Here is a 27,738-nt window from a genome sequence, read left to right on the forward strand (position 1 = left end):
CGCTTGAAAGTTTTCATCACAAAATGTTTAGGAAAAGCGTATAACATATTAGAATGTGATAACTGCTCTGGCAAAAAATTAAGCAAGGTGTTGGGAAGGAGGATAGAGAGTGACTGGGGTGGGGGCTGCAGTATTAAATAAGATCATTCAGGAAGGCCTCCCTGAGGAGACCTTGGAAATTAGAGAGTGAGCCACAAAGAGATTTGGGGGAAGAATGCTCCAGGGAAAGGGACCAGTAAGTACAGAAATGCTCTAGGGCACATGTGTGTCTGGGATTCCCGGAATAGTGATAGCAAGGAGGCCAGTGTAGTTGAAGCCAAGGGGGCAAGGGTGAGGTAGATAAGCCCAGAGGAGCAGCAGGAAGGCAGCTCCTGCAGGCCTCATGGCATACTGTTCAGCCTTTGACTTTTACTTTGAGTGGCGTGAAGAAATAGCATGATCCAACACCTGTGTGAACAGGAGGACTCTTGTCAGTGTAGTGAGACCAGGCTCAAGTGGGCAAGGCCAAAGCAAGGAGACCAGGGCGGAAACGATGGCAGTAGACGGACAAGAGATGATGGTGGCTCTGACTTGAGTGGCAGGAGTGGAAGTGGTGAGAGGTGGTCAGATTCTGGAGATATTTTGAATGTGGAACCAAGAGGATTTAGGCCTGGAGAATGTGTGGGGCTGTGGGAAAGAAAGGAGTCAAAGATGACAGGTGTGGAGAGGGAGGGTTACAATCAGAGTCCATTTTAGGGGAAGATCATGGATTCATTTTGGGGAGGTCAAGTTTGAGATGTCTGCTAGACTTCCAAGTAGAGACATAGAGTAGTGGGCCAGCCCTTTGGATTCAGGGAAGATAGAGGAGAGGAGGAAGAAGTGAGCAGAGTAACCAGAGGACTGGTGGAGGGAGTGTCAGCCCTGCTGACTGGTCAGGTAAGGGAAAGATGGAGCACAGACCATCTGTTGGATTTGGGGGATGGGCCTATCCCCAAAGGCTTAGCCTGACAAAAGAAAGGTGCAACCACTTCCTCAAGGCCATGGCCGACCTAGTTCTTTCAACTGCTCTTAATGACTGATCACAATCTCCTGCAACTTTGTGTATGTGAGATGTGTCCACTTTGACACACACAGTTCTGGATCAAGAGTCAGCAAACTAAAGCCCTCAGGCCAAATTTGTCTGTTTCAGCAAATAAAGTATTATTAGGACACAGCCTTGCCCATTCAGATTGTCTAGGCCTGCTTCCACACTCCAACAGAACTGAGTAGTTGCCACAGACCATATGGCCTGCAAAGCTGAAAATATTTACTGTCTGTGCTTTTAAAGGGAAAGCCTGCTGACCCCTTCTCTCCCTCTTTCACTACAGGAATGTCCTGTTGTTCTGTTACACAAGATATTTAATAGGACATTTAGGTGGCTCCCAATTTTTTTTTGTTATTTTGAAAATGTTCCAATAAACATACTTAAGTGTATTTCTTTGGGCTCATGTGCACACCCACAAGTTTAATTCCTGGTTTGGAGGATATGAGTATTTCAGTTTTGGTAGATTTTCAAATTGCTCCCGAATGTAGCTGAAATTATTTACACTCCCATCAGCAGTGTAAAGAGTTCTCATTTTCCCATATTACCCTAAAACTTAGTATTGTGTGTTGTTAGACTTTATTAGTTAGCAATCTTTTATTGTTTGTAGATTCCTTTGGGTTTTCTGGCTGTGAATGATAGTTTTGCTCCTTTCTTTTCCTTGTCTTGGTACTCTGGCGGGCCCTCCATGCAATATTTGCATTTTGTTCAATAATACAATTAGGGGCTTCCCTGGTGGCGCAGTGGGTGAGAGTCCGCCTGCCGATGCAGGGGACACGGGTTCATGCCCCGGTCCGGGAAGATCCCACATGCCGCGGAGCGGCTGGGCCCGTGAGCCATGGCCGCTGAACTTGCATGTCCGGAGCCTGTGCTCTGCAATGGGAGAGGCCACAACAGTGAGAGGCCCGCGTACCGCAAAATAATAATAATAATTAATAATACAATTAAAAATTCTGTTCTTGGCTCTAAAGGGAATAATGCTTAACATTTATCATATAGTATGGTGTTCTACCATTAAGTATAATGTTTGATGCAGGTTTGGTTTTTTTAATTATTCCCTTTTGGGAGAAAACTAAAAATCCATCTGGACTACTTTTTGTTTTTTGTATATGGCTACTCAGTTTGTCTATTTCTTTTTTAATTAGTCTTGGCAAATTATCTTTTACTAGAAAATTGTCCATTTCATCTAAGTTTTTAGTGTATTGGCATAAAGTTTATAATCTTATTTTTGTCATTTCTGCTATATCTGTAGTTATATCCCTTTTGCATATTAATGTTTATTTTATTGGTCTTTTCAAAGATCCAGCTTTGTTTTGTGGTGCATACTAGTGCTTTTCTTTTCTATTTAATCAATTTCTGCTCTTCATTATTATCTTCCTTCCACTTTCTTTGGGTTTACACTTACTCCATTCTAAAATTCTTTGACATTCTGCTCATAAATTATCCATATTTCTTCTTACCTAATACCACTGATAAGGTTACAAATCTTGTAAATTCTGCTTTAGTCCCCCCACCTCCCAAACTGGAGTTTTTATATGTATTCTCATTTTTAGTTTGACCTAAATAGTTTTCATTTCCATATGATTTCATTTTTGAGTAAAGAGTTTTCTAGAAGTGTTTTTTAAATTCTTTAAAAAAATGTTTTTTTAGAGTGTTTCCATTTTTTTTGTAAATGTATTTATTTATTGGCTGCGTTGGGTCTTTGTTGCTGCACTCAGGCTTTCTCTAGTTGTGGCGACCGGGGGTTACCCTTTGTTGCAGTGCATGGGCTTCTCATTGCGGTGCCTTCTCTTGCGGAGCACGGGCTCTAGGCACGCGGGCTCTAGAGCACAGGCTCAGTAGTTGTGGCACACGGGCTTAGTTGCTTTGCGGCATGCAGGATCTTCCTGGACCAGAGCTCGAACCTGTGTCCCCTGGATTGTCAGGTGGATTCTTAACCACTGCACCACCAGGGAAGTCCCTAAAAGTGTTTTTAAATATCGAAAGATTTGGAGTTTATTCAGCTCTTGCTTGTGGTCAGAGAACACGGTCTGTATGAAATTAATTATCTGATTATCTGTTGAGATCTGTCTTGGGGCCTGGCCTACTCTATGTCTCTGCTTGGAAGCTAGCAGACATCTCAAACTTGACCTCCCCAAAATTAACCCATGATCTTCCCCTAAAATGTACTCTGTAATTCTCCCTGTCCCCATCTGTTGTCTTTGACTCCTTTCTTTCCCACATTCCCCACAGGTAATTTTTTATAAATGTTTCTTGTGTGCCTGAAAGTAACATATTGGGTTCAGGGTTCTACCAGGGTCAATTGATTAGAATTATTAATGGTATTAAAATCTTCTATATCCTTTTTTTGGCTGTTTGGTCTATCAGTTACTGAAAAAGTTTTTAAATCTACCACTGTGATGAAGGACTTGGCAATTTCTCCTTGTATCGTGTCACTTTTGCTTCATACACTTTCAGCCTTTTTTTTTTAACCTCTAACATACAAGTTCAGAATTGTTCTATCTTCTTAGAAAATTGTTCTTTTCATCACTTTGTGTTGACGCTCTTTATCACTAATAATGTCTCTAGCCTTAAAGCCTATTTTGTCTGATTTTGCTATGGGTATATCTTTTGGTTAGTTTTTCTCTAGTATACACTTTTTTCCCAACTGTTTACTTTTGGTGCCCTTAAGTTTTAAATGTCCTCTTGTAAACAGCATAGACCTGCATTTTCTTTTTCTTGGCCAATCTGTTCATCTCTATTTTAATAGATGAATGTAAAATATTTTCTACCTCTGGTTTTGTACCGTTTATGTACCATTCTTTTCACTTTGCTTCCTGTTTCTCCTTTTCTACCTTCAATTATACTTTAATACCCTCTACTAAACTTTTCTCTTTTGTGCATTGGCATTTATACCTTCTATTCTTTTAGTGATCTCTCTGAAATGTTTGAACTTGACTTGACTTTACAAAGCCAGATAATTACCAATTATCTTTATTCTCCTCCTCTCAAATAAATGAAGCTTCTTAGAACACTTAAACTCTGATTACTCTCTCCAGTCCTACCTGTTATTGTGTCCTGTGCTCCTTGCTCTGTACTCCACAAACTAATGGTCACCATTCATGTTCCATAGCAGGTGCTTGTTTAGATGGACTTCCGTGTTTACCAGTTTAGTTACTTGATATTTTTCTGTCTAATTTCTTCTCTTTAGAGTTTTGCAAATTCACTACGAAGTGTCTAGATGAGATTTTATTTTTATTTATTCTGTTCTGGATTTTAAGTGAGGATCCTGGTCTCTAATCAATTGTGGAAGTTCTTCAGGAACTGCCTCTCCCACATTCTTTTTTCTCCTTCTGGAACGCTGATTGAACCTATTCTTCTCACCTTACCATTCCTGTCACTTCCTCTTTTATATGTTCCATCTGGCTTGTTTTCTGGCTAATTGCTTCTGCTCTTTCATCCAGTTCAGTGATTTTCTCTTCTGCTGTATCTAATTGGCTCTCTTGCCTCATCCTTTGAGACCTGAATTTCGATAGCTCTATTTTTCAATTCTAGAAATTCCTTCTAAAACCTTTATGCTTTTCAGTGTCTTGCTCCAAGCGTCTTCAAGTTTTAATCCCCGCCCCCAGCCCGGCCACTGCCTTTTTCTTTCTCTAACCATGAGCTCCACGAAGGCGAGGACGTTTGGTTTAGTGTTGTCATCCCCAGTGCCTCCTACCGTTCCTGGAACGGAACAGGCTCTGAGTGAGCGCTGTCAGATGACTTAGTGACAGTGGGAACAGAAGGATGCTGTGCCGCAGCCTGGCCCCCGCTCTCCCTGCCGCCAGAGCTGCGAGCCTGCTCCCCCAACGGCCTCGCAGGCTTTCTAGTCTCCCCTCAGCCCGGACCTCAGGGAGAGGACCCCACCCCACCCCGCCCACCTCTGCGCAGGCCGTGACGTCACGGGACTGTGACGCGCCCTGGGAGCCCCCGCCCCTTCGCGGCGCTGGGCCGGGAATCCAGGCTCTCTGCGCCGTGATGTCACGGGTCCGGGCGGGCGGACTTTGCGTCGGCCCAATGGGAGCGGCGCGCCGGCCTCCCCTTTAAGGAATGTTGTGACCTGACGTCAGCCGGGCGAGTTACCTCCCCGAGCCGCCGTCGCTGGGCTCAGCGCGAGCCTCGGAGCCCTTGAGCGCGAGGCGCGGAGCCCCCGGAGCCCCCGAACCGCAGCCACATCCCCTCGTCGCGCGCCCCAGAGCCCCGGCCTGCGCGCTCCGCCGGGCCGGCGCGATGCCCTCAGACCGGCCTTTCAAGCAGCGGCGGAGCTTTGGTGAGGCCCGGCGGGCGCTCTGCGAGCGCGGGGTGGGGGCGTGGGGGCTGGGGGGTGTTGGCCGACCGACCCGACTGCCGCAGATGACGTCAGCTCCGTGACGTCAGGCTCGGCTGGAGCTGGACCCTCGGGATGGGAAGCGGGCTGGGGCCTGGGCCGGGGCCTCCGCCTCGCATCCCGGTCCTGTGCCCGGGCCTTAGGGCCCAACGGCTCCAGAGGCTGGGGCTTCGGGGAGGCGGGGTCGGGGCCGCCCCTCGGGTACTGGCGGGACGGAACCGCGAGGAGGACCTCGGCCCGGCCTCATCCCCGACTGCTGTCTGCAGCCGATCGCTGTAAAGAGGTGCAGCAGATCCGCGAGCAGCACCCCAGCAAAATCCCGGTGAGTTCCGCCGCCCCCTCCCATCCCCGCCCGGCCCAGGCCCCGCCTCGGGCTCACGCATCCCCCGCCCCGCTCCCAGGTAATCATCGAGCGTTACAAGGGTGAGAAGCAGCTGCCCGTCCTGGACAAGACCAAGTTCCTGGTCCCGGACCATGTCAACATGAGCGAGTTGGTCAAGATCATCCGGTGCGCGGGCAGCAGCTGTCAGAGGGGGATTGGGTCCTGCTGGGGTCAGGCAGGGGGCTGGGTCCTTCTGAGAAGGAAGAGGTGGGGGTGGGGCACGGGAACGGGTGCTGGGTCCCTGTTGTGGGGAGGTTGGGAAAGGTCAAGGTCAGGGCTTGGGTCAGTGTCCGGTCAGAGGTGAGAGCCTCTAGAAGGGCTTGGGATGGGTGTGAGGTGGAGGATTAGGATCATTTTGAGGAGCGGGTGAGGGCTACACTCGCCCAACAGCCAGGCCCCTCACGGTTGGCTTGCCCTACCGCCCACCTCAGGCGCCGCCTGCAGCTGAACCCCACGCAGGCCTTCTTCCTGCTGGTGAACCAGCACAGCATGGTGAGCGTGTCCACGCCCATCGCCGACATCTATGAGCAGGAGAAGGACGATGACGGCTTCCTCTACATGGTCTACGCCTCCCAGGAAACCTTCGGCTTCTGAGCCAGCAGTAGGGGGGTTGGCTTGGGAGTGGGGGGCCCTGTCAGGCTCTGCCCTGGGAGCTCCTGGCACCTGAACTGAGCTGCCTCTGCCCCTGCCCCTGGTGGGCTGGGCAGGGATGCCACATCCTAGCCAGGGGGCACCAACCACACCTACCCTGCCCCTGGGTGGATCCTGGCCCAGTCATGTTAGGGTTGCCCCTCTGGGTGCTGGCTGGGATGGGGGGAGGTTGGGAGCAGCCCCTAGCACCCCTGCTCTGTGTGGTTTGTCTTTTTTTTTAGGCCCCTGCCTGTCTGCCCATCTGTCCCTCCCTGACCTGAGGTGCTGCCCATGCCTGGACCTGCCCACCCCTGAAGGACTGGCCCCTGGCTCACCCAGTCTTGACATGGTGTATGGATCTGTGGTCATTGTTCCTCTGCAGAATAAAGATTGCTCAGGCCTGCCTGGCCCTTTGCCTCCAGCTGCTTGGGGAGTGGGGAGGGCTGCCCCACACCATTCTCAGCTGACCAGTGCACAGACTCGTGTTCTGTGGACTCAGAGCTCATTCGGGAAACCCACGCCTGTGTGTAGTGCACCATGGTGGTATTAGGGGCCAAGCCCACCCCTTCCAGGAGTGCAGTGTGGTTCCAGGGCAGACGCTTGCATAACAAAAAACATTTATTAAGTAGCCACAACCTAACAAACCCTGCTCTTCTGCTTCTTCCCCTTCCCTGCTTGGGAGGGGGGCTCCTTGGTGTGCAGAGCCACAAAGTGGGGAGTGCAAGTGGAGATGCTCCTGGCTACTCCCCACAGGCCTTGCTGCCAGCCTTGGCTCCTCACCGGTACCAGATATTTGTGACCCTGGACTCAAACCTGATCTGCCCAGGACTTCCCTGCTGGAAGCTCTGGTTAGAGGGCTTGGCCCAGCTTCTGGCCCTTTCACCCCTGAAGTCCGTGCAGCCCTGTGCCCAGCCAGGCCTACTTGAGCACAAGCATGGCCTCCGTGCCGTCCTTGGTGGTCAGGTAGAGACCATGTGTGAGGTAGTACTCCCGCCGTAGGAAGGCATAGAAGTAATCGGAGATGAGCAGGATCTGGGGGGAGAGAGATGTGAGAAGCTTCATGATACCTCCCCCTGAACTTTGGATCTCTGAGGGGCTAGGTAGGTGTTGGGGAGACCCTACCCAGGGACCCTACACCTCAGGGCCTACACCACCCTTCAAGGGTCTCACTGGCACTGCAGAAGTTGCCCTACTGCCCTTCCTCCTCCTACCATGGTCTGTGCTTCCATCCCAAGCCCTGGCCTGTGAACTCCAGACTGGCGCGCTCCTCCGTCTCACCTCCTGGGTGCCCACTGGCCCTTCCACCCCAGCCAAGTCCCCTATCAAACCTGCTTCTCCCACTGGGAACCCATATCCCCCTTCTTCCATCCAGGTGTTCAGGCCATAGAATCAACGGACTTGTCTCCTCCCATAGACCAAGCCACCAAGCCTGTCAGTTCTATTTCTACCTGTCCCCGCAGCTACCACCCTGGACAAAGCCACTGTCATCTGAACAACAGTGGTCTCCTCTCTGGGCTTCCTGATCTCAAACCTCCCACCCTAGCAACAGAGGTTGCTTTTTAAGACAAATCTGGTCATGTTACATCCCAGCTTAAGGTCCTCTAAAGGCCTCCCATGGCTCTTAGGGTGAAGATCAAACTCTCTGGGGCTCTGAGGCCTTGCACTTGGTCCCTGCCCATGTACGTGCTTCAGCCTCTGCCATGCTCCACCTCACTCAGCTCCAGCCACACTGGCCTGTTCCCTTCCAGTGCAAGATCTTTGCTGTCTCCTCTGCCTGGAATGTTCTCTTCCCCATTCATCTAGTAAACACCTGCTTGCCCTTCAGGCCTCAGGAAGGATCCACAGAAAAGCCCTCCCTCACACCCTAGATTGGGTCTTGGTCCCATTAACTTTTACCTGGTAGCACAAACTCGTCCAAATTGCACTTTTGCATTCATCTATGAGACTGCCTTCATTCATCTATGAGACTTTTGCATTCATCTATGAGACTGCCTGATAACTGTGGCTCCTCCCCTGGCCTGGGCAGGGTCCCTAAGTGATTCTGCCACCATGGTGTCTGTGCCCAGCGTGGTCTGTCTTTTCTGTCTGGGCCTCAGAAGAGAAAGGGCCCTAGCAGCTCAGCCCACCATCCCCCTCACTGAGGCCCAGAGGGGAACAGGGACTTGCCAAGATTCCCCGAACACTGGGCCCGCAGTCTTACAATTCGATTCATCCCAAGCTCCCAGGACCTCCAGTGCCTGGAACAGGAGGGGCAGGGCCCAGCCCTACAGAAGGATGAGGGGAGAGGGGCTCACCACTACAGATACCACCAGTTCTCAGGCACTTACAAGCCTCTCAGATTATCATCACCAATCACCTTGGCACGGATGGGGTGACGTAAGCCCAGAATTGGGGGAGCACCTGGCTAGGGCCTTATAGCAAGACAGAGGTTGAGCCTGGCATCTCAGCCTCTGACCCCCAAACCCCTGTTCTGGGAAGCCTCTCTCACATTGTGGGCAGGAAAGAGAGCAAACCCACACCATGGCTTCAGGACAAGGACCTGCCATTCTGCCACCACAGGAATCCATCTGGAAGGCTGATGGTTCCCATCTTACAGATGAGGAAATTGAGGCACAAAGGGTTCAACGGTTGGCCTAAGGCTATACTGGGAGAGCTGGACTAGTGGCTATAACCCTGCAAGGCAATGTACCTGGGGCCCAGTGTGCAAAAGGCCCAGAACTCTGCCACTGAGGGTGTCAGAGCAGAGAGCCCAGGGAGCCCCTGAAACCTTGCGCCACAGCTGCCCATGGGGCGTAGTTACCACAGCGAAGGCTGCCCTCACTCCCTGCAGCCCCTTTCTCACCCAGGCCCAAGGTGTCAAGTCTGAGGAGGCGGAGCCTGGAGCTGGTGGGGGTTGATCCCCGAGCCAGGTCAGATGAGGGGCAGGTGCAAAGCCACAGTTCACAACAAAACAACTCCAATGTCACACACGATCAGCTGGTCAAATAGGAAGTCAAAACACTAGGTTATTAGTCTGAACCATATGAAACTGCCAATTTTGCAGATCAAAAACAGTTGAGTATTGACAATTTCATATGGTTTGACAATATAAAATGGGGAAAAAAATCAAGAAATAGTAGAGTAAGTATACAATCTAGAAGCACCAGAACAAATAACTATAGGACCTTAGGGAGCTATTCTTTTTCCTTGTAAGCCTTAACTTTGTAAATTATGTATACATGTTACGTTGATAAAAATAAAAATCCAATTAAAAACAATCAGCCGATAAATGATTGAATAAGTAAATAAATAAACAAGGGAGAATTCCTTTTGTAACCCTTACAAAAGAGTTCCAAATAATACATGTAGAGACTCTCCCCTCGGGAGGTGGAGCTTAATTCTTGCCCACTCCCCATCCCCTGCCCCCGAGGGTAGGCTAGACTTCGTGACTCACTTCCAAAGAACAGGGAAAGAGAAAATAGTAACTGTGCACTGGAGAAGCCTGGCAAACACTATCTTAACCAAATGATGAAGGGTAAACGGCATGAAGTGTGGCTAGTGTGTACTGTCTGAGCATTCCAAAAACCTAAAACATGGCCTCATGATGAGAAAAGCATCAGACAAACCCAGAGGGGACACTCTACAGGATACCTGGCCACTGTTCCTCAAGACTGTCCATGTCACGAGAAATAAGGAAAGACAGAGTGTGAGCAGAGGACATGGGGGAGATGTGGCAACTAAGTGTAATGTGGTACCTGGGACTGGATCCTGGGAGAAAAAGAAGACAATACAGGGAAAACTGGTGAAATCCACATCAAATCTGGAGTTTACTTAGTCATAACGTACCAGGGTCAGTTTCTTGGTTTTGACAAACATACCACGGTAATATAAGATGTTAAAACTGTGGGAAACTGGGTGGGGGACATATGAGAACTCTCTGTACTATCTAAAATTATTCCAAAATTTAAAAGCTTATTTTAAAAAGCAACGTACTACTGTTATATGCAACAACATGAATGAGCCTCAAAAATATCTTGCTGAGTCAAAGAAGGCTTCAGGAAATGTACATTAAGATTTGTGTTTTTCCATTAATAAAGGAAACTGAAGATGATGCAAAGAAATGGAAAGATATCCCATGTTCTTGGATTGGAAGAATTAATATTGTTAAAATGGCCATACTACCCAAAGCAATCTACAGATTTAATGTGATCCCTATCAAATTACCCATAACACATTTCACAGAACTAGAACAAATAATACTAAAATTTATATGGAACCATAAAAGACCCAGAATTGCCAAAGCAATCCTGAGGGAAAAGAACAAAGCAGGAAGCATAACTCTCTCAGACTTCAGATAACACTACAAAGCTACAGTAACCAAAATGGCATGCTATTGGCACAAAAAAAGACATATGAATCAATGGAACAGACTAGAGAGCCCAGAAATAAATCCACATACCTACGGTCAATTAATCTTTGACAAACTAGACAAGTATATACAATGGGAAAAAGACAGTCTCTTCAGCAAGGGGTGTTGGGAAAGTTGGACAGCTGCATGAAATCAAAGTTAGAACATACCTCATAGCACACACAAAAATAAACTCAAAATAGCTTAAAGACTTAAACATAAGACATGACACCATAAAACTCCTAAAAGAGAACATAGGCAAAACATTCTCTGATATAAATTGTACCAATGTTTTCTTAGGTCAGTCTCCCAAGGCAATACAAATAAAAGCAAAAATAAACAAAGGGACCTAATCAAACTTACAAGCTTTTGCACAGCAAAAGAAACCATAAACAAAATGAAAAGACAAGCTACAGAATGGGAGAAAATATTTGCAAATGATGTGACCGACAAGGGCTTAATTTCCAAAATATACAAACAGCTCATAGGACTCAACAACAAAAAAACAAACAACCCAATTGAAAAATGGGCAGAAGAACTAAATAGACATTTCTCCAAAGAAGACACACACATAGCTAACAGGCACATGAAAAGATGCTCAACATCACTAATTATTAGAGAAATGCAAATCAAAAATACATGAGGTATCACCTCACACTGGTCAGATTGGCCATCATTAAAAAGTCTACAGAGAAGAAAAAGAAATAAAAGGAATCCAAATCAGAAAAGAATAAGTAAAACTGTCACTGTTTGCAGATGACATGATACTATACATAGAGAATCCTAAAGATGCTACCAGAAATCAACTAGAGTTAATCAATGAATTTGGTAAAGTAGCAGAATACAAAATTAATGCACAGAAATATCTTGCATTCCTATACACTAACGACGAAAAAGCTGAAAGAGAAATTAAGGAAACACTCCCATTTGCCATTGCAAAAAAGAATAAAATACCTAGGAATAAACCTTCCTAAGGAAGCAAAAGAGCTGTGTGCAGAAAACTATAAGACACTGATGAAAGAAGTTAAAGATGATACCAATAGATGGAGAGATATACCGTGTTCTTGGATTGGAAGCATCAACATTGTGAAAATGACAATACTACTCAAAGCAGTCTACAGATTCAATGCAATCCCGATCAAACTACCAATGGCATACATCTGCCAATGCAGGGGACACAGGTTTGAGCCCTGGTCGAGGAAGATCCCACATGCCGTGGAGCAAATAAACCCATGTGCCACAACTACTGAGCCTGAGTGCCACAACTACTGGAGCCCACATGCCTAGAGTCCATGCCCCGTAACAAGAGAAGCCACCACAATGAGAAGCCCGCGCACTGCAATGAAGAGTAGCCCTCGCTCACTGCAACTAGAGAAAGCCTGCACACAGCAACAAAGACCCAACGCAGCCAAAAATAATAAATAAATTTATAAAAAAAAAAAAAAGAAAAAGAGAGAACAGATCTGTTATCAGAACAGTGGATCACTGGAGTTAAGAGCAGTGACTGCCATATGGGAAGTACTACCAAATAAATGCTTACTATATCTCCCAAGCTCCTTTGCAATTAGTGAGTAAGTTTTGGCCAGTGGAGTCTAAGCAGAAATGTCAAGTGGCAGCCTCTGGGAAACTTCCTTATGAGACAGCATGTGTGAAGTGTTAGCTGTTCCCCAACCAAATCACCTCGGTTGTAAATGTTACCATTTAGACCACTGGAGCCATGCTTTACAAAACGATGAGAAATAAGGAGCTTGAGTTCCTGATACTATGGAACAGGATACCAACTTTGGACCACTTACTCAGATATTTATTTGAGGGAGACCTAACATTCTGTTTTGTTTACATCACTGCCTCCTCTTCCATCCTCCACTCTGATTCTTTCAGTCAACCAAACCTAAGTGCAAGTAATACATGTAGTTGAATGGGTGCCTAGGGAAAACTACATATTTGAATAAGATTCAAATCAAACTGGCAGATTTTTAAATTATTTAATAAATGTTTTTCTAACAAAAAAAAAGGGACACGTACCACAATGTTCACTGCAGCTCTATTTACAATAGCCAGGACATGGAAGCAACCTAAGTGTCCATCAACAGATGAATGGATAAAGAAGATGTGCCACATATATACAATGGAATATTACTCAGCCATAAAAAGAAACAAAACTGAGTTATTTGTAGTGAGGTAGATGGACCTAGAGTCTGTCATACAGAGTGAAGTAAGTCAGAAAGAGAAAAAAATACCATATGCTAACACACATACATGGAATCTAAAAAAAAAAAAAGGTTCTGATGAACCTGGGGCAGGACAGGAATAAAGACGCAGACATAGAGAATGGACTTGAGGACACGGGGAGGGGGAAGGGTAAGCTGGGACGAAGTGAGAGAGTAGCACTGACATATATACACTACCAAATGTAAAACAGATAGCTAGTGGGAAGCAGCTGCATAGCACAGGGAGATCAGCTAGATGCTTTGTGACCACCTAGAGGGGTGGGGTAGGGAGGGTAGCGGGGAGGCTCAAAATGGAAGGGATATGGGGATATATGTATACATATAGCTGATTCACTTTGTTATACAGCACAAAACTAACACACCATTGTAAAGCAATTATACTCCAATAAAGATATTAAAAAAAAAAAGATACACACTCCCCTATGTTCACAGCAGCACTGTTCACAATAGCCAAGACATGGAAACAACCTAAATGTCCATCAACAGATGAATGGATAAAGAAGATGTGGTATATACATATATATATGTACGTACACACACACACACACACACACACACACACATACACACACACACACACACACACACACGATGGAATACTACTTAGCCATAAAAAAGAATGAAATAATACCCATTTGTGAGTCAGAAAGAGAAAGGCAAATACCATATATCACTTATATGTGGAATCTAAAATATGACACAAATGATCTTATCTACAAAACAGAAACAGACTCACAGACATAGAAAATAGACTTGTAGTTGCCAAGGGAGGGGAGGTGGGGGAGGGATGGATTGGGAGTTTGGGACTAGCAGGTGCAAACTATTATATATATAGTGAATGAACAAGGTTCTACTGTACAGCACAGGGAACTATATTCAATATCCTGTGATAAACCATATTGGAAAAGAATATAAAAAAAGAATGTAGGGACTTCCCTGGTGTTCCAGTGGTTAAGACTCTGTGTTTCCGTTGCAGGGGGCATGGGTTTGATCCCTGGTCAGGGAACTAAGATCCCATATGCTGCACAGCGGGCAAAAAAAAAAAAAGTATATATATATGTAAAACTGAATCACTTTGCTGTACAGCAGAAATTAAAAGAACATTGTAGGGCTTCCCTGGTAGCGCAATGGTTGAGAGTCCACCTGCCGATGCAGGGGACACGGGTTCGTGCCCCAGTCTGGGAAGATCCCACACGCCACGGAACGGCTAGGCCCATGAGCCATGGCTGCTGAGCCTGCGCGTCCGGAGCCTGTGCTCCGCAACGGGAGAGGCCACAACAGTGAGAGGCCCGCAAAAGAAAAAAAAAAAAAAGAAAAATGTAAGTAAATATGGAGCTCTGGTTAATGATATACATGCTGAAATATCTGACAGGAAATGTACTGATATGTATACTTCACTTTGAAGTACATTACAAAAATAAGATGGATTGAGAAATGGATAATTTGTGATCATCCAAGTATAGTAAAATGTGAATGGTGGAGTCTAAGTCGTAGGTATACAAGTGTTCAAGGTTAAATCTTTCAACTTTACTGTGTGTGTGAAACTTTTCATAATAAAGTATCAGGGGAGGGTGGCATGGAAGGAAAGAGCCCTGCGTGCTGGCTTGATCTGTCTGGAACCGGAAGTCACTAGTCCTGAGTGGGTGCCCTGCCCCTGTCCCTAGGGAGAGGGCATCTTGGGGACACACTGGCCTTGAGGCTTCACTCTCTCGGAGGGAAGTCCCTAGCTGTCACAGGCTGGCTGAGACAACCTCTTCTGCCCTAGACGCTTTCCATTTGGGTTGAGGAGAAAGGATTTCCCAGAGGCCCTGGGATTCAGCCCGCACAGCATCTGCAGACTCAGCACTTCTTCGCCCAGTCTGGGCAGGGAACGTTGGGAAAGAAGCAGTGGAAATAGCACGGGCAAGTTAGTGGCTGTGTGACCCTGTGTAAGTCACTTCCCTTCCCTAAGCAGCGTTTTCCTCATCTGTAAAATGAGTGATAAACTCTAGTTTATTACTTACAATGGTGGCTCCCCTAGTCCTTGCTTTGTCCCTCTGTGCTTTCAGAGACCTGAAGAGCAGCCCATTCTTTACTTTTTTAATCTTTTAATGGTTTTAATTTGAAAACAAAAGTGAAAAATGTTTTTATGGTATAAAAAAACCTAGTTGTGGGCTTCCCTGGTGGCGCAGTGGTTGAGAGTCCGCCTGCCGATGCAGGGGACACGGGTTCGTGCCCTAGTCCAGGAAGATCCCACAAGCCACGGAGCGGCTGGGCTCGTGAGCCATGGCCACTGAGCCTGCGCGTCCGGAGCCTGTGCTCCACAACGGGAGAGGCCACAGCAGTGAGAGGCCCGCGTACCGCAAAAAAAAAAAAAAAAAATCTAGTTGTGGGGAGTTCCCTGGTGGCCTAGTGGTTAGAATTTGGCACTTTTACTGCCGAGGCCCAGGTTCAATCCCTGGTCAGGGAACTGAGATGCTACAAGCCAAGCGGTTGGGCCAAAAAAAAAGAAAACAACACAAAACAAACCTAGTTGTAGAATTTTCAGTTTATTATATGAAAGTGAGAATTACATGATTTAGGGACTAAATGCTTTCTAGGGTAGTTAGTGGTTATAACTCTAATGGTCGGTCTCTGAGAGAAAAGAGAAAAACACCTAGCTCTGATAAATGCTGTCCATTATTATATTTTCTTATTATTAATAAAAATGCTGATAATACTCAGGCATTAATGTAAGCACTTTACATGTGTTAAAACAGTTAATCCTTGCAATAAACCTTCATAGTAGGTACATTATAATTATCCCATCTTATAGATGAAGAAACAAAGCTTCTTCAAGTAATTTGCCCAAAGTCGTACAACCAGCAAGTGTCAGAGGCAGGCTTTGAACCCAGACCATCTGGCATCAGACACCACACGCTTACCCACACTGCTGGACAGCCTCCCTACTCTAGGGATACTTTCGGAGCAGCCCATTCTTTAAAGCTGCCCTCACCGACAGTGGCTGAGCCCCTCGGATTCTCTATCGCCATCAGCCACCAGGTTCCACCAATTCCCCTCCTCAGAATTCCAGCTCAGCCCTCTTTTCTCCCTCCCACTGCCCCCTCTTGCTCAAAGGCCTCCCTCATCCTCCTGGCCCCTGAGGGATCGTACACACACACACACACACACACACACACACACACACACAGCAGCCTCCAGTGCTCCCCTCTCCCTGCGCCACACCTGCGTGTCCCCGTAGCCCTGAACGCAGCCTGGTCCTGCAAACGCTGTGTGGCCACACCTTGGTGCCTCTGCCCATGCCCTGCCCCTGGGCTGGGATGACCCTTCCCACAAAGGGCTCCTTCTCATCCCTGGAGAGGGAACATCGCCATCTCCCATACCCAGAGTCTTCCCCGACTCCACACTCAGTTATGCGACCCCTGGCGTGAAGTCACTTCCCACTGGCCTCCCCACCAAATGGGGTGGCATCTGCTCCAGCTCTGTGGCCCCAGACCCAGCATGGGGCTGGCGTCTTGGGAGCAGTTTGCTGATCCCTTCCCAGGGCTCAGTCAGACCACATTCCTCTCACTGGCAGCCATGAGGGCTCCAGGCTCCCCTCTGGGCCATGATGAAGATGAAGATTTATTTATTTTTTGACCACACTGCACGGCTTGCAGGATCTTAGTTCCCCGACTAGGGATCGAGCCCAGGCCCTGGCAGTGAAAGTGCCGTGTCCTAACCACTGGACCGGCAGGGATTTCCCAGAAGATGAAGATTTAATGGGGCAGCTGATAAAAGGGTGGCGAGGGACAGATAGGGGTAGATCAAAAGTGGAATGAAATGGTCAGAACACGCTCCACTACAGGGTGGGAGTGAGGAGAGATGGAGAAACCAACATCTGAGGATCTGCCCTGGGCTGGGTCGCTTAACAAAAAGCACATCACTGAATCTTCACAACACCCTGGGGTAGGGCTCATACGCCCCACTTCGAGATGAGCAAACTCAGAGGTTAGGGTCTTGCCCAGGGTCACCCAGGAGTAAGTGACCACGTTTAGGCTGCAGTCCCCATCCTGCCTGTGTGAGGCCCGGAGCCTAGCCCTTCCCTTGACCCCCACGCCCTTCTCAGGGTCTGCACCCACACTGCCAAGTCCCGCTACAGCCCTGTGCTCATGCTTCATATCCACCCTCTGTCACTTAGCCAAGGAGAGAGAGGTTTTTTTTTTTCTTTTTTTTGTGGTACACGGGCCTCTCACTGTTGTGGCCTCTCCCTTCGCGGAGCACAGGCTCCAGACGCACAGGCCCAGCGGCCATGGCTCACGGGCCCAGCCGCTCCGCGGCATGTGGGATCTTCCCGGATCGGGGCACGAACCCGTGTCCCCTGCATCGGCAAGCAGACTCTCAACCACTGTGCCACCAGGGAAGCCCCAAGAGAGAGTTTCTTGAGAAAAGGCGAAACAAGTGTCTGAGACAACAGAGCTAGCAAGGCTGTTAACGCAGTGTGTCTAGAAGCCACAAGGCTCAGGATCGCAGCCACAGCCAACACTGGCCCCTGGGCTGCAGGGCCCTAGAGAAGCAGGTGCTGTCACCCCAGGCATGTCCCGGTTCCCCCGGTCTCTTGCTTGTGTTGGAGATGCTGACACTTGACAGTCAGCCCACGACTGGGAGAACTCACGTGGTTGTCACCACTGGCAATCAGAGTGCTGCATCCCCTGCCCTTGCTGCCTGGGATCTAGGAAACTGGGAGCAAGTGGGGCTGACGGCCGACTTGTGGAGCTGGACGGGGCTTTGGTGTGACCTGCCAACTCAGGCCTGAATGGACATGCATGGGAGGAGATGGTGGAGAAACAGACCTCCACTCTCTAGCTCTAAAGATGCAAAATAATAGGGAAATCACTAGATCTCAGCCTCAGGGTCTGGAAGGTCACAAAGTAAGATCATAGCTGGCTATGAAGGCAATTATCATCTAGGTGGCACTGTTCAGTTCATACAAGTTTTCCCCACTCACTTCCGTATTCCCCACTCACAACCACCCTTGTAGGCTGAGGAAACAGAGGCTACCAGCCCCTCTCACCAGGTTTAAACAGCCTCCTCCCTGTGCTCCAGATTCCAGCTCAAACCCCTGACCTCTTCCCCTCCTGGCAGAGGGGGGTTTTCAGAGCATGAATCTTTATTGTTTTTTGGCAGCATTGTGCAGCAGGTGGGATCTCCGACCAGGGATGGAACCTGTGCCCCCTGCACTGGGAGGGCAGAGTCTTAACTACTGGACCGCCAGGGAAGTCCCAGAGCATGAATCTGATCTCAGGTGTCTTCACTTAAAACCGAAAGCTCAGCCTGGTCCTCAGCACAACGAGGCCCATGCCTGCCTTGTGGCTCTGACCACTGTTGTCCTAAAATGGCCTCATTCCCTATCAGGTGGCATGTGCCCGTCCTACAGAACTGCCTTACACGGCAGCACACTCACGGGCTCTCTCACCCCCAGGTCTTACCACCTAGAACCTGGTTCGACCCTACACGCCCCTCAGGACTCCACTTACAGGCTGCCTCCCTCTCCCGCCCCCCCCACCCCGCAGTTTCCATAACCACCAGCTCTGAGCTCCCCAGGCTGAGTTTACCCCATTTATAGCACTATCACGCTGCCCTGGCCCTGCCTGTTTCCCTTTCTTTCTCTCCCACAGATGGTGAGCTCCTTGGAAGCAGGACTGTGTCTCATTCATCCCTAGCAGAGTGCCTAAAAACCCGAATGAATTTTTGGCCAACCCAATATTTGCAAATCCATAAATTAGGTCCAAGGAGTTATGTGACTCGCCTGAGATCCAGTGAGCTGGGCAGGGATGGGGCTGAGAGTCACTGTGGAGCTCAGGCAACTGAAACCCAGGCCTTCCTGCTGGCCTTGACCCCCTGTGTTTAGCTCAGGCTTTCACATCACTCTTGCTGTGGGGGTAGGAGAGGGAGTGGGGAAGGGCCTGGGAGAGACAAGCTTGGGATGCTGAGTGCTGAGCTAAAAGTCTGAGGACGGGAGGGACAAAGGAATGAACTAAGACCTCGACAAAATGCCACCAGCTAAGAAAAGAAAAGCAAACATGCACATCCAGCTGGATGAGGACGAGGGTTCCAGCCTGGGCCACTGGCACCTCATGTCAGAAGGAACAAATCTTCCAGCTAGGGCCATACACAACCCACGGGGATGAACCTGAAATTAGCCCGTCCGTCCACAAATGCGTGCTCCACGCCACTGAATCACTAGTGATCTGCCCAACACGTCCCCACACATTTCCTCACTGGTCCCTTCCCAAGAGTGACACACCAGGCCAATGGAAACGTAATTCCAGGAGACAGGACTGCGGTTTCCCTTGTGCTGGAGTGAATGAGCAAGTCCTGAGTGGGGCCCAACGTGCCAGAGGCTTGGTGCCAAGACCTCAGGGCAGAACAGCCAAAGCAGGGCCAGCCCAGTATCTATGGGTCTGCACCACAAGGACGGGGTCGGGAGTGAGGCGGCTGGGCCCTGCTGGGAAGGGCAGAGCGGAGCCACCAGGGAGTCTGTTTTGGATGCAGACATGAGCAGGAGTGGGGCTCTTGGGGCCTGGATGAGAGGGGAAGGGGGTTCTGGCTCTGACTCCCCAGGAATCCAGCAGGAGGACCTGCCACAGGCCCAGCTCTGACCAATGTAGAGACTGGAACTGGGAGGTCAGGGTGTATGTGCAATTTTGTGTGAGATCATTGGTTAGAAATTGTGGTTTCTGGTCATTCCTTTCCTCTGGGTGTTGGGGATACAGTCGTGAACAAGACAGGCCTGGGGGCTGCCCCAGTGGAACCCACAGTCTACTGAGAGGGCACAAGAAACAGGGTATCAATAAACACACCGCTCCGCAACTGCGTGACTTCCCAGCCTCAACTGCTTCATTCGCATCTGAGATGATAATAGCAGTGCCTCCCTCAGAGGGCTGTTATGAGGATTAAGTCAATTCTTCATCATAATAAAAAAAGGAAAACAGCTTGAAGGACTGTCAGGAGGAGAGTAGCTACATCAGGCGTGGTGAGTCCGCACATGCAGGACTGAAACAGGAAGGAGCTTCCTCTCATGTTCAAACAAGGAGAGATCATGAAGACGTTTCATTAAAAGGAAAAAACGTCATACTTTCATCATGCTGCCAACAATAAAACACACACACAGATAAAACTCCTCCTCCATGAACAGACAAGGTCATGTCAACACACAAAGAAAGGTCCAGAAGGCTGGACAAGCACATGATCCAAAAGATTAAAGGGATCACATGGGCCTGGTCCCTAGTAAGCGTTCTTAAAACATGAGCCACTATTAATTATAAGTTTAGGGAAAGATTTCCTTATGTTACCTGGTTTTTTTTAGTTACCTATTTTTAACTTGAATTAGGGTAAGTGGAACATTTTACCTTACTCTTAATAAAGCTAAATTTTTAACATTCCTTTTTGTTTACATCTAATCCTACATGACCATCATCTTGCTGCTGGCCTCTGACCTGCAGAAGAAAAGGGTTTAAAAAAAAAAAAAGAGATGAGGATTGTTCTCCTTCCCTTGGTTTCCAGGTCTGAATGTTTCCTTAGGAATTTGCTCTGGGTATTTGACGAGCACATTGCTCAAGCTACTTCCCATGTCAACATGTGTCAACATACAAATCCTCTTACCCCCCTGAGAGGTGGGGTTATCACCTGCAACCCTGAGAGGTTCAATCACTTGCTGAAGGTCACGCAGTGACTGAGTGCGGGGGGACCGCAGTCAACCAATCCATCTAATCCCTCCTTCTCCTTCCCTCTCTCACATATACGTGTGAGACACACACACCCAATGCATCTATGGGTGGTTTACTGTTGTCATTTCCTGGTTACTGACTCTCAGGCACAATTATAATTAGCAAATGATCTGTGCCACAAGCTGAAAAATATTTAATGGCCCCAGAGGAAGGATGGGGCCTAAGTCACTGGTTTACCTGCCACTGTCATTAATAATTACTGATGATTTTTTCTATTATGAAGCACGGAACTGACCGACTCAAACAGAGCAGGACGTAAAATCTCCAGGCCGAGATGTTCTCTACATTCAGCTGCGGACGCAGCAATGATGGGCCTGACTCTGAACGCCTGCTAAAAATCTGTACTCATCTGATTCCCAGGACAGCTCTGATCTGTCTTGTCCAGAGAGGGGAGAATAAGGACCAGGTGACTAAAAGGTACCGCTGCAGCTAGAAAAGCTGAGAAGAGCAGGCTGTGGGACTGAGGACACACTCTGAATGCCACACATCTCACCGGAAGCAATGACTGTAGGTTAGACGGAAGCTGAGCTGGATTGGGCTGTGGATGACATGCAGGGGCTTCACTGGCCAAAGAGACCAGGTTCTGGCAGAAGTGAGAGAAAGGCTGGGGACAGAGCTGCCATCCCTTGACATTACCCAGTAGGGGTGACTTGGCCCCCATCCTGCCCATGTCCCACCCTCTCCCCCTCCCCCTCTCTGAGTCTGGAAGGCCCAGCCCCTATTCCTCATCCCTATGGCTTTCTCTGACCACTCAACAGGGAAGGTGATCTTGTTGCCTCCGGGTTCCTCCAGCGGTTACACTCTACACATTAATCACATGATGTTCTCCCTGGCTCTCTTTGGTTCATTCCACAAATATTTGCTAAACAACTGCTCTGTGCCAAGCACTGATCAGGTGGTTGGGGACCCTGCAGTGGGTAGGAGAGGCGGATCTCTGCCTTCATGAAGCTCACAGGCTAGTGGGAGAGGCAGAGAGAGAAGCAGGTAAATAACGTGGAGTTGCAAATCGGGTAAGTACTGTAAAGGAAACAAATAGGAGGCAAAGAAAGAGACCGTGGGGTGGGGAAACCCCAAAGAAGGTCTCTCTGGGGAGGTGACATTTAACTAAAATTCTAAATGTCTATTTGCACTCTGTGGCTCCCAACAGGCCACAGGGCTGGGGTAGTATAACCCTCATGATGAGGGGTGCTCTTCTAGCTCAGTTAATGCTCCAGGACGAGGATGTGACTCGAGTGACTGCCTTGGTGAGTAAGTGCCCGTCTCTGATATACCCCTTTAGTGATCTGGCAGCAGCAGCAACAAAGCCCAAAGCCAGCAGTCCCAGAAAGCATTTGACCCAACAGAATTGTCTCTGGCTCAGAGCACAAAGCTGGAGCCGAGCAGGCCGACGACACAGGTGTGCTGGATGTCTGAACAAACTTCCAGCTTATACACGCCTGGCCCTGCTGCCAGCGGGTCTGGAGGCTGGTATGACCTGTCTGAAGGGCAACTTGGCAAAATCTGCCAAAAGGTACAATGCTTATGCCCTCTGACCCAGCAAATCCCACCACCTGGAATCTATCTGAGAAAATACTGGCACGTGTATACAAGAGTATGTGGAGGGATGTGCAGGGCTCTTCCATTTATAATAGTGAAATCACCAGAAGCAACCTCAATGTCTATCAGTAGTGGCCTACCCAGTTGTACAAATCATAGGACATCCTCCCACAGGAGGGATATCACAGAGCTGTTAAAAAACATGATCTCAAGGTGAGATCATTAAGTGAAAAACAGCAAGTCAAAGAACAGTACTTAGAGTGGGATGTCTTTGTGTTTGCTTATGGACTCAGCTGTCTGTAAACGCACAGAGGAAGTCTGCAAAGACACAGACCAAACTGATTCTAACGATCACATCTGCCCTAGGGTGGAAAGGGATGGCACCCAGGCGAATCTTTACTTTTCATTCCATATGCTTCTATTTTGTTTGACTTCTTTTCCCTGGCAATAATGAATTCATGTGTTATTTGTATGATTAAAAATACATTTAAAAGAGATTTTTGAAAAAGATAAAGGACAATGCCAAGAGATCAACCTGGTTTTTCTCTGTAGCTCAGCCACTAAAACCCTCCATCTACTTGGCCTAGGTACCCACCCCCATCCCCATCCCCCTTTTTCCAACAATTCAGTTTCTCCTGCCTTTTTTTTTTTCTCCTGCCTTTGATGGCACCTGACAACTTGCAAACATCTCCCATGCCAATTTCAGAAAGCCTTTTCTCATAAAGGCAGCCCTAGGGAAAAAGCTGTTATCTGGCAAGTTCCATGGATACTTCATAATCACTGCAACTTGTATTCCTGACCCACACTCAACACTCATGACCTGACAGCAAGCTGTGGACAATTTCAGTGGAGCTCGCCAAGCTCCCCAGAGGCCCAGGGTAGGCCCAATGCCCTCACATGCCAGTCATCACTTTCAAAGGAAAAGTAAGGGGATTTCAGCAAGACAGAAGAGCCAGAACAACCTTTTGGATTTATTCAAGGTACTAAGTTGCACCCTGCAGATTTCTGTTTGCGTGGACACAGGTAGGAAGGGCTGAGCATCCGCCACCAGTAACCTGTGTGTGTGACAGCAGAACAGACCCCCTGGCCTGGTCCTATCCAGGCTACAGGGCCCTCCTCCATCTCTCTTTCTGCTGTACACAAACCAAGATAAATAGCTGGACTGGACATTAGTTGTCCAGAAATGTCCATGCAGGAAATACCAGACCCATCAGTCACTGCAAGAGCCCTAACTCCCTTCTTCTTTCCCAGCAGCTAACCTTGGAGGCAAGCATCTCCCTGGGGGTTATTCACTGGCATCACTGGTCTTTCAGGCGAGCCTTGCTTCCCATCCCGTCCATTATGCACAGGAAATGCCAGGCTGTGCCAATGACAATTGAAATGGTAAACGGTACAAGTGATTCTCATAAGACCTTGACTCGGCAATTAGGACAGAGCTGACATGAGGGAACGCAGCACAGTGGATGAGGGGACTTCAGGGAAGTTTGCTAAACCACCTGCAACAGAATCTCTGGAGAGCTTGTTAAAAACACAAATTCCAATCATCGCATCTGGGAGCAGGATCAGGGAATCTGCTTTTTTTTTTTTTTTTTAACAATCAAAGCCACGTGATTGTGACAGTCGTAACATAAGCACAGGATTTAAAACATATTAACAGAATCCACATTTTTAAACAAGCTACCCCCTGTGATTCTGATGCTGAGAACCACTGTTCTATGGCACCAAGGGAGAGGCTCTCCCTGGACCAGAGGAAGGTCAGAACTCCTTGCTGGTACTTCTCATTCTGGGACCCGCTCAGCCTCCTCTCCTGCTACTCCCAGCTGCACAGTTTCTGCTCCAGAAGCGCCAGCAGCTGGACCAAACTATTCCTCATCTCTCTGCCTTTGCTCCCACTGCCGTGAAGTCTGGAAAGTCTCTCCTCCCCTTTGCCTATCCCCGCCCCCCCCGCCCCAGCCCTCGCACGCTACAGCCACTCCAGGGGCCGCGCAGCTCAGGCGATTACAGAAAGAGGGTGGCCTCAGGAACTGAGCCTTCTTCTGAACTTGGTTCTTGCCTCCGCCAATGACCTTGGGCAATCGACAACCTCTGTGAGCCTTGGTTCCCATTTGTAAAATACGGATAACACTGTCTCACAGGCTTGCTGTGAGAATTCAATGCAACAAACTTTAGCCAAATTCAGCTTCCCCTGCTGCTCTTACTGCCCTACCTTCTCTGTGGGAACTCATTCTCATTCCAAAACCCTATTTGGCAGAACCCAGGGCCCAGGTTGAATGTCTGAGGCTACAAAATGAATACCTGTCCCTGTGCTGCCCTTGACTCTTACCTGCCCAACGTTGAAGGTCAGTGTGATGGCATAAAAGAAATTGGAGTTGGCACTTCCTGCATAAATCCAGAGGTGCCACAGGACAGGGAAGAGGAAGGAGCAGATGATGATGATGCAGGCGAGGACAAATATGTTTCGCAGGACTGCAAAGACAGACGATGGTCAGTTAGCCCAGGGCTGACTCCTGCTGGGGCCCTTTCCTTGCAGTGACGGCCCTGCAGGACAGAGTGGCCCACGAAGAGCTAGGTGTAGCTCAAAGGCAGAACCCCCCACCATCCCCTCCCCAACACACACAAACTCAGAGGTGCCAGGGCGCCAAGACGCAGACCTCAGACCCGTGGCAATGGTTCCTCACACCCAAAGCTGGCGAGAGGTCCTAGATTTGGACTCTACCTCCCACTGTGGGCTCGGCTGGCTACAGTCGGCAACGCTGTGAATGCCTCTGGGCACCACAAGGAGGCACTTCAGCAAGACACTGTCCTCTAACCCCCAATCCCGGGGTGTCCAAGAGTAGCTCCTCTCCTGTCCCCAAGCAGGGTGCTATCTGACCAGTGAATCATGGATGGAAATGGCAGCATGAACCTCTCGTTATCTCTATGGTGCCACAGCCCTTGGTCTTAGGAATACATTTTCCATTCTCCTCAATTCACGTCTTAAGTCTCCTGCCCTGCTCTTCAAATGTCCCTCACTCTTCCTTAGAGGATTTAAAAGTCTCTTTTTGACACCCTCCCTCTCTAACCTCACCTTCTACCCCCGGAAGGAATGCGGAATCCCACCAGGGAGAAAGCTCCCCCTAAAGCTCCAGGGAGGACCTGCTACACAGGGTGGTCCGTGGGCAGGCAGGCTGAGTTCCGCTGGGGGGAAGGCAGCCTGATAGTGGGGCACAGCCTCGGCTTCAGAGAGACTTTGGTGAAAATTCCTGCTCTGCCACCAAGTTTCTCGGAGTCTCAGCTTCCCCATCTCTAAAATAGGGCTAAAATGCCTACTTCATGGGAGTGTTCCATGAACTAAACAAGTTGTGTGGAAAAGCTGGCCCAGATGTATTACTGTGTGTTTTCCATTGCTATAGTAACAAATTACCACAAACTTAGTGGCTTAAACAATATAATTTATTATCTTACATTTTGGGAGGTCAGAAGTCCACAGACTCTGGTGGCTCTAGGGGAGAGTCCACTTGCTTGCCTGTGCAGCATGTAGAAGCTGCCTGCATTCGTGGCTCATGACCCCCTCCATCTTCAACCAGCAATGTCGGATTAAGTCCTCACATTGTATCACTATGGCCTCCTCTTTTGCCTCCCTCTTCCACTTTTTTTTTTTGGACTTCAGTTTTTAGAGCAGTTTTAGGTTCACAGCAAAACTGAGCAGAAGGTAAAGATTTCCCATATACCCACTGCCTTTACCTCTTCCACTCTTAAAGGCCCTTGTGATTACACTGGGCCCACCTGGATAACCCAGGATAATCTCCCCATCTGAAGGCCCTTTTGTCATGTAAGGTGATATAGTCACAGGTTCTGGGGATTATGAGATGGACATCTTTGTGGGGGGCAAGGAGGGGACATTATTCTGCCTATCACACTGTACTTTTTTTTTTCTTTTAATTCACTAGGGGATATCTGACAATAGGATTATATACTATTATTGTTTCTTTCTTTACACTTTATTATATTTTTAAATAAAATAATAAATATTATTTAAAATTAATTAATTAAAATAATATATTTTTTAAAAAATTACCACTTATAAAAAAAAAACCTTAGGTCTGGTTCCCAGCAGGCACTTAGTGAATGGAAGTTCCCTTCCCCTCTCTGATCCTGACCTTCAGGAAATCCCTTCTCCCAAGTGAGAGTTTTGGGATATTTAAGAGATGGGGAAACCCCCGATCCTTAAGGCCTCTTGTCTCAGTTGTACAATGACTTGGTTGAAATGCTAAACTTGGGGTTCATGCATTGGAAAGGGGACTGGATTACAGACAAGGTTCTCAATTCTGGTTGTAAAATGAACTAACCTGGGGAGCCTCACCCAGACTAAGTAAATCAGAGTCTATAGGGGTGGTGCCCAGGCATCCATATTGGTTTTTAATTTTTTAATTTATTTTTGGTTGCCTTGGTTCTCTGTTGCTGAGTGCAGGCTTTCTCAAGTTGCGGCGAGCAGGGGGCCCTCTTCGTTGTAGTGCACGAGCTTCTCATTGCAGTGGCTTCTCTTGTTGCAGAGCACAGGCTCTAGTCTCGTGGGCTTTAGTAGTTATGGCACGCGGGCTCAGTAGTTGCGGTGCATGGGTTTAGCTGCTCCACAGCATGTGGGATCTTCCCGGACCAGGGATCAAACCCGTGTCCCCTGCAATGGCAGGCAGGTTCTTAACTACTGTGCCACCAGGGAAGTACCCCATATTGGTTTCTAAAAGCTTCCCTGGTGATTCCAATATGCAGCCAAGGCTGTGAACCACTAGATTACAGCTGCAGATCTTTGCCAAATAAGAGGCCCATAAGGGTCTGCAACAGAGACTTCACTGGTCAGTGTCACAGTGAGAGTAAGGAGAAGGTAGTTCAGAGTTCTTGTTAAAGCTGAATGTTTTCAACTTAAGCTTCATTCTTTCTTAAGAAATGATAGGTGTCTTGTTGCCTGTTGCTGTTGTTAAAAAGTATTTTCCTTTATGAAATGGGGATGAATGGCTAGTAGTTGACTGTTTTCATGTCTTCAGAAAAATAAAAAGTTGGCAACTCTGTCACCAGAATTTTTTGAAATGTTAGTGGTCTGTGAAATCCTACAATTTGGAAACATGGCTTGGAGGGCTTGCAAGGTCCTCTTTTCTGATCTGAAATTTCCACAATTCTGGGTTTTCAAAGCTGAGAGGTGAAAGCCCTGACTCAAGCCTTTCTGAGACCTGTCAGAAGCCTTGTCCTTGCTCCCAGAAACAGAAGTCTGGGAAAAGGGATGTGTGCGCCGAGAATTATTGTTATTATTATTAAATAGTGTTACAACCTCAAGAAAGAACATATCTATTTAACATTCCTCCACTCCCACATCACTATTTACATTTCTCAGTGGTTCTTTTTGATCCCCTGGAAATTATTTTGCTGAAAAGAATATACACTATTC

General features: G+C 48.0%; 2 protein-coding genes and 1 non-coding gene across 4 annotated transcripts in view; 2 read left to right on the plus strand and 1 right to left on the minus strand.

The window, feature by feature from the left end:
• Positions 1 to 2,927: 2,927 nt before the first annotated feature.
• Positions 2,928 to 6,826, plus strand: MAP1LC3A (microtubule associated protein 1 light chain 3 alpha). 2 transcript variants are annotated; one of them, XM_024743280.1, is made up of 5 exons: positions 2,928 to 5,348; positions 5,672 to 5,727; positions 5,807 to 5,913; positions 6,219 to 6,388; positions 6,660 to 6,826. In XM_024743280.1, the coding sequence occupies exons 1-4, from the start codon at positions 5,309 to 5,311 to the stop codon at positions 6,379 to 6,381; spliced, it is 366 nt and encodes a 121-aa protein (XP_024599048.1). In that variant the 5' UTR covers positions 2,928 to 5,308; the 3' UTR covers positions 6,382 to 6,388; positions 6,660 to 6,826. The 2 variants fall into 2 exon arrangements, with proteins under 2 accessions (XP_024599048.1, XP_024599047.1); XM_024743279.1 differs by having other exon boundaries at positions 6,219 to 6,826.
• A 194-nt stretch (positions 6,827 to 7,020) lies between these two features.
• The window catches only part of PIGU (phosphatidylinositol glycan anchor biosynthesis class U), a 105,577-nt gene continuing 84,859 nt past the window's right edge, over positions 7,021 to 27,738 (minus strand). Inside the window, exons 11-12 of the mRNA XM_024743278.1 lie at positions 24,643 to 24,785; positions 7,021 to 7,449 (exon numbers count right to left, since the gene is read on the minus strand). Coding sequence (XP_024599046.1) covers positions 7,336 to 7,449; positions 24,643 to 24,785 — 257 coding nt within the window. The 3' untranslated portion in view covers positions 7,021 to 7,335. The remainder of the gene's footprint in view (positions 7,450 to 24,642; positions 24,786 to 27,738) is intronic.
• TRNAK-UUU (transfer RNA lysine (anticodon UUU)) lies at positions 15,413 to 15,484 on the plus strand. Its single transcript has one exon. It is a non-coding gene; the product is annotated as a tRNA-Lys (tRNA).

The sequence above is a fragment of the Neophocaena asiaeorientalis genome, unplaced genomic scaffold (assembly GCF_003031525.2).
Source record: "Neophocaena asiaeorientalis asiaeorientalis breed wild unplaced genomic scaffold, Neophocaena_asiaeorientalis_V1.1 scaffold82, whole genome shotgun sequence".
Taxonomy (NCBI): Eukaryota; Metazoa; Chordata; class Mammalia; order Artiodactyla; family Phocoenidae; genus Neophocaena; species Neophocaena asiaeorientalis.

What these genes read in the sequence shown, in the direction of transcription:
- MAP1LC3A (XM_024743279.1), top strand. Translation starts at nt 5,309, where the DNA reads ATGCCCTCAGACCGGCCTTTCAAGCAGCGGCGGAGCTTTG. An exon ending in CAAGCAGCGGCGGAGCTTTG is followed by an intron (nt 5,349 to 5,671) that starts GTGAGGCCCGGC and finishes TGCTGTCTGCAG; the next exon opens with CCGATCGCTGTAAAGAGGTG. An exon ending in GAGTTGGTCAAGATCATCCG is followed by an intron (nt 5,914 to 6,218) that starts GTGCGCGGGCAG and finishes CGCCCACCTCAG; the next exon opens with GCGCCGCCTGCAGCTGAACC.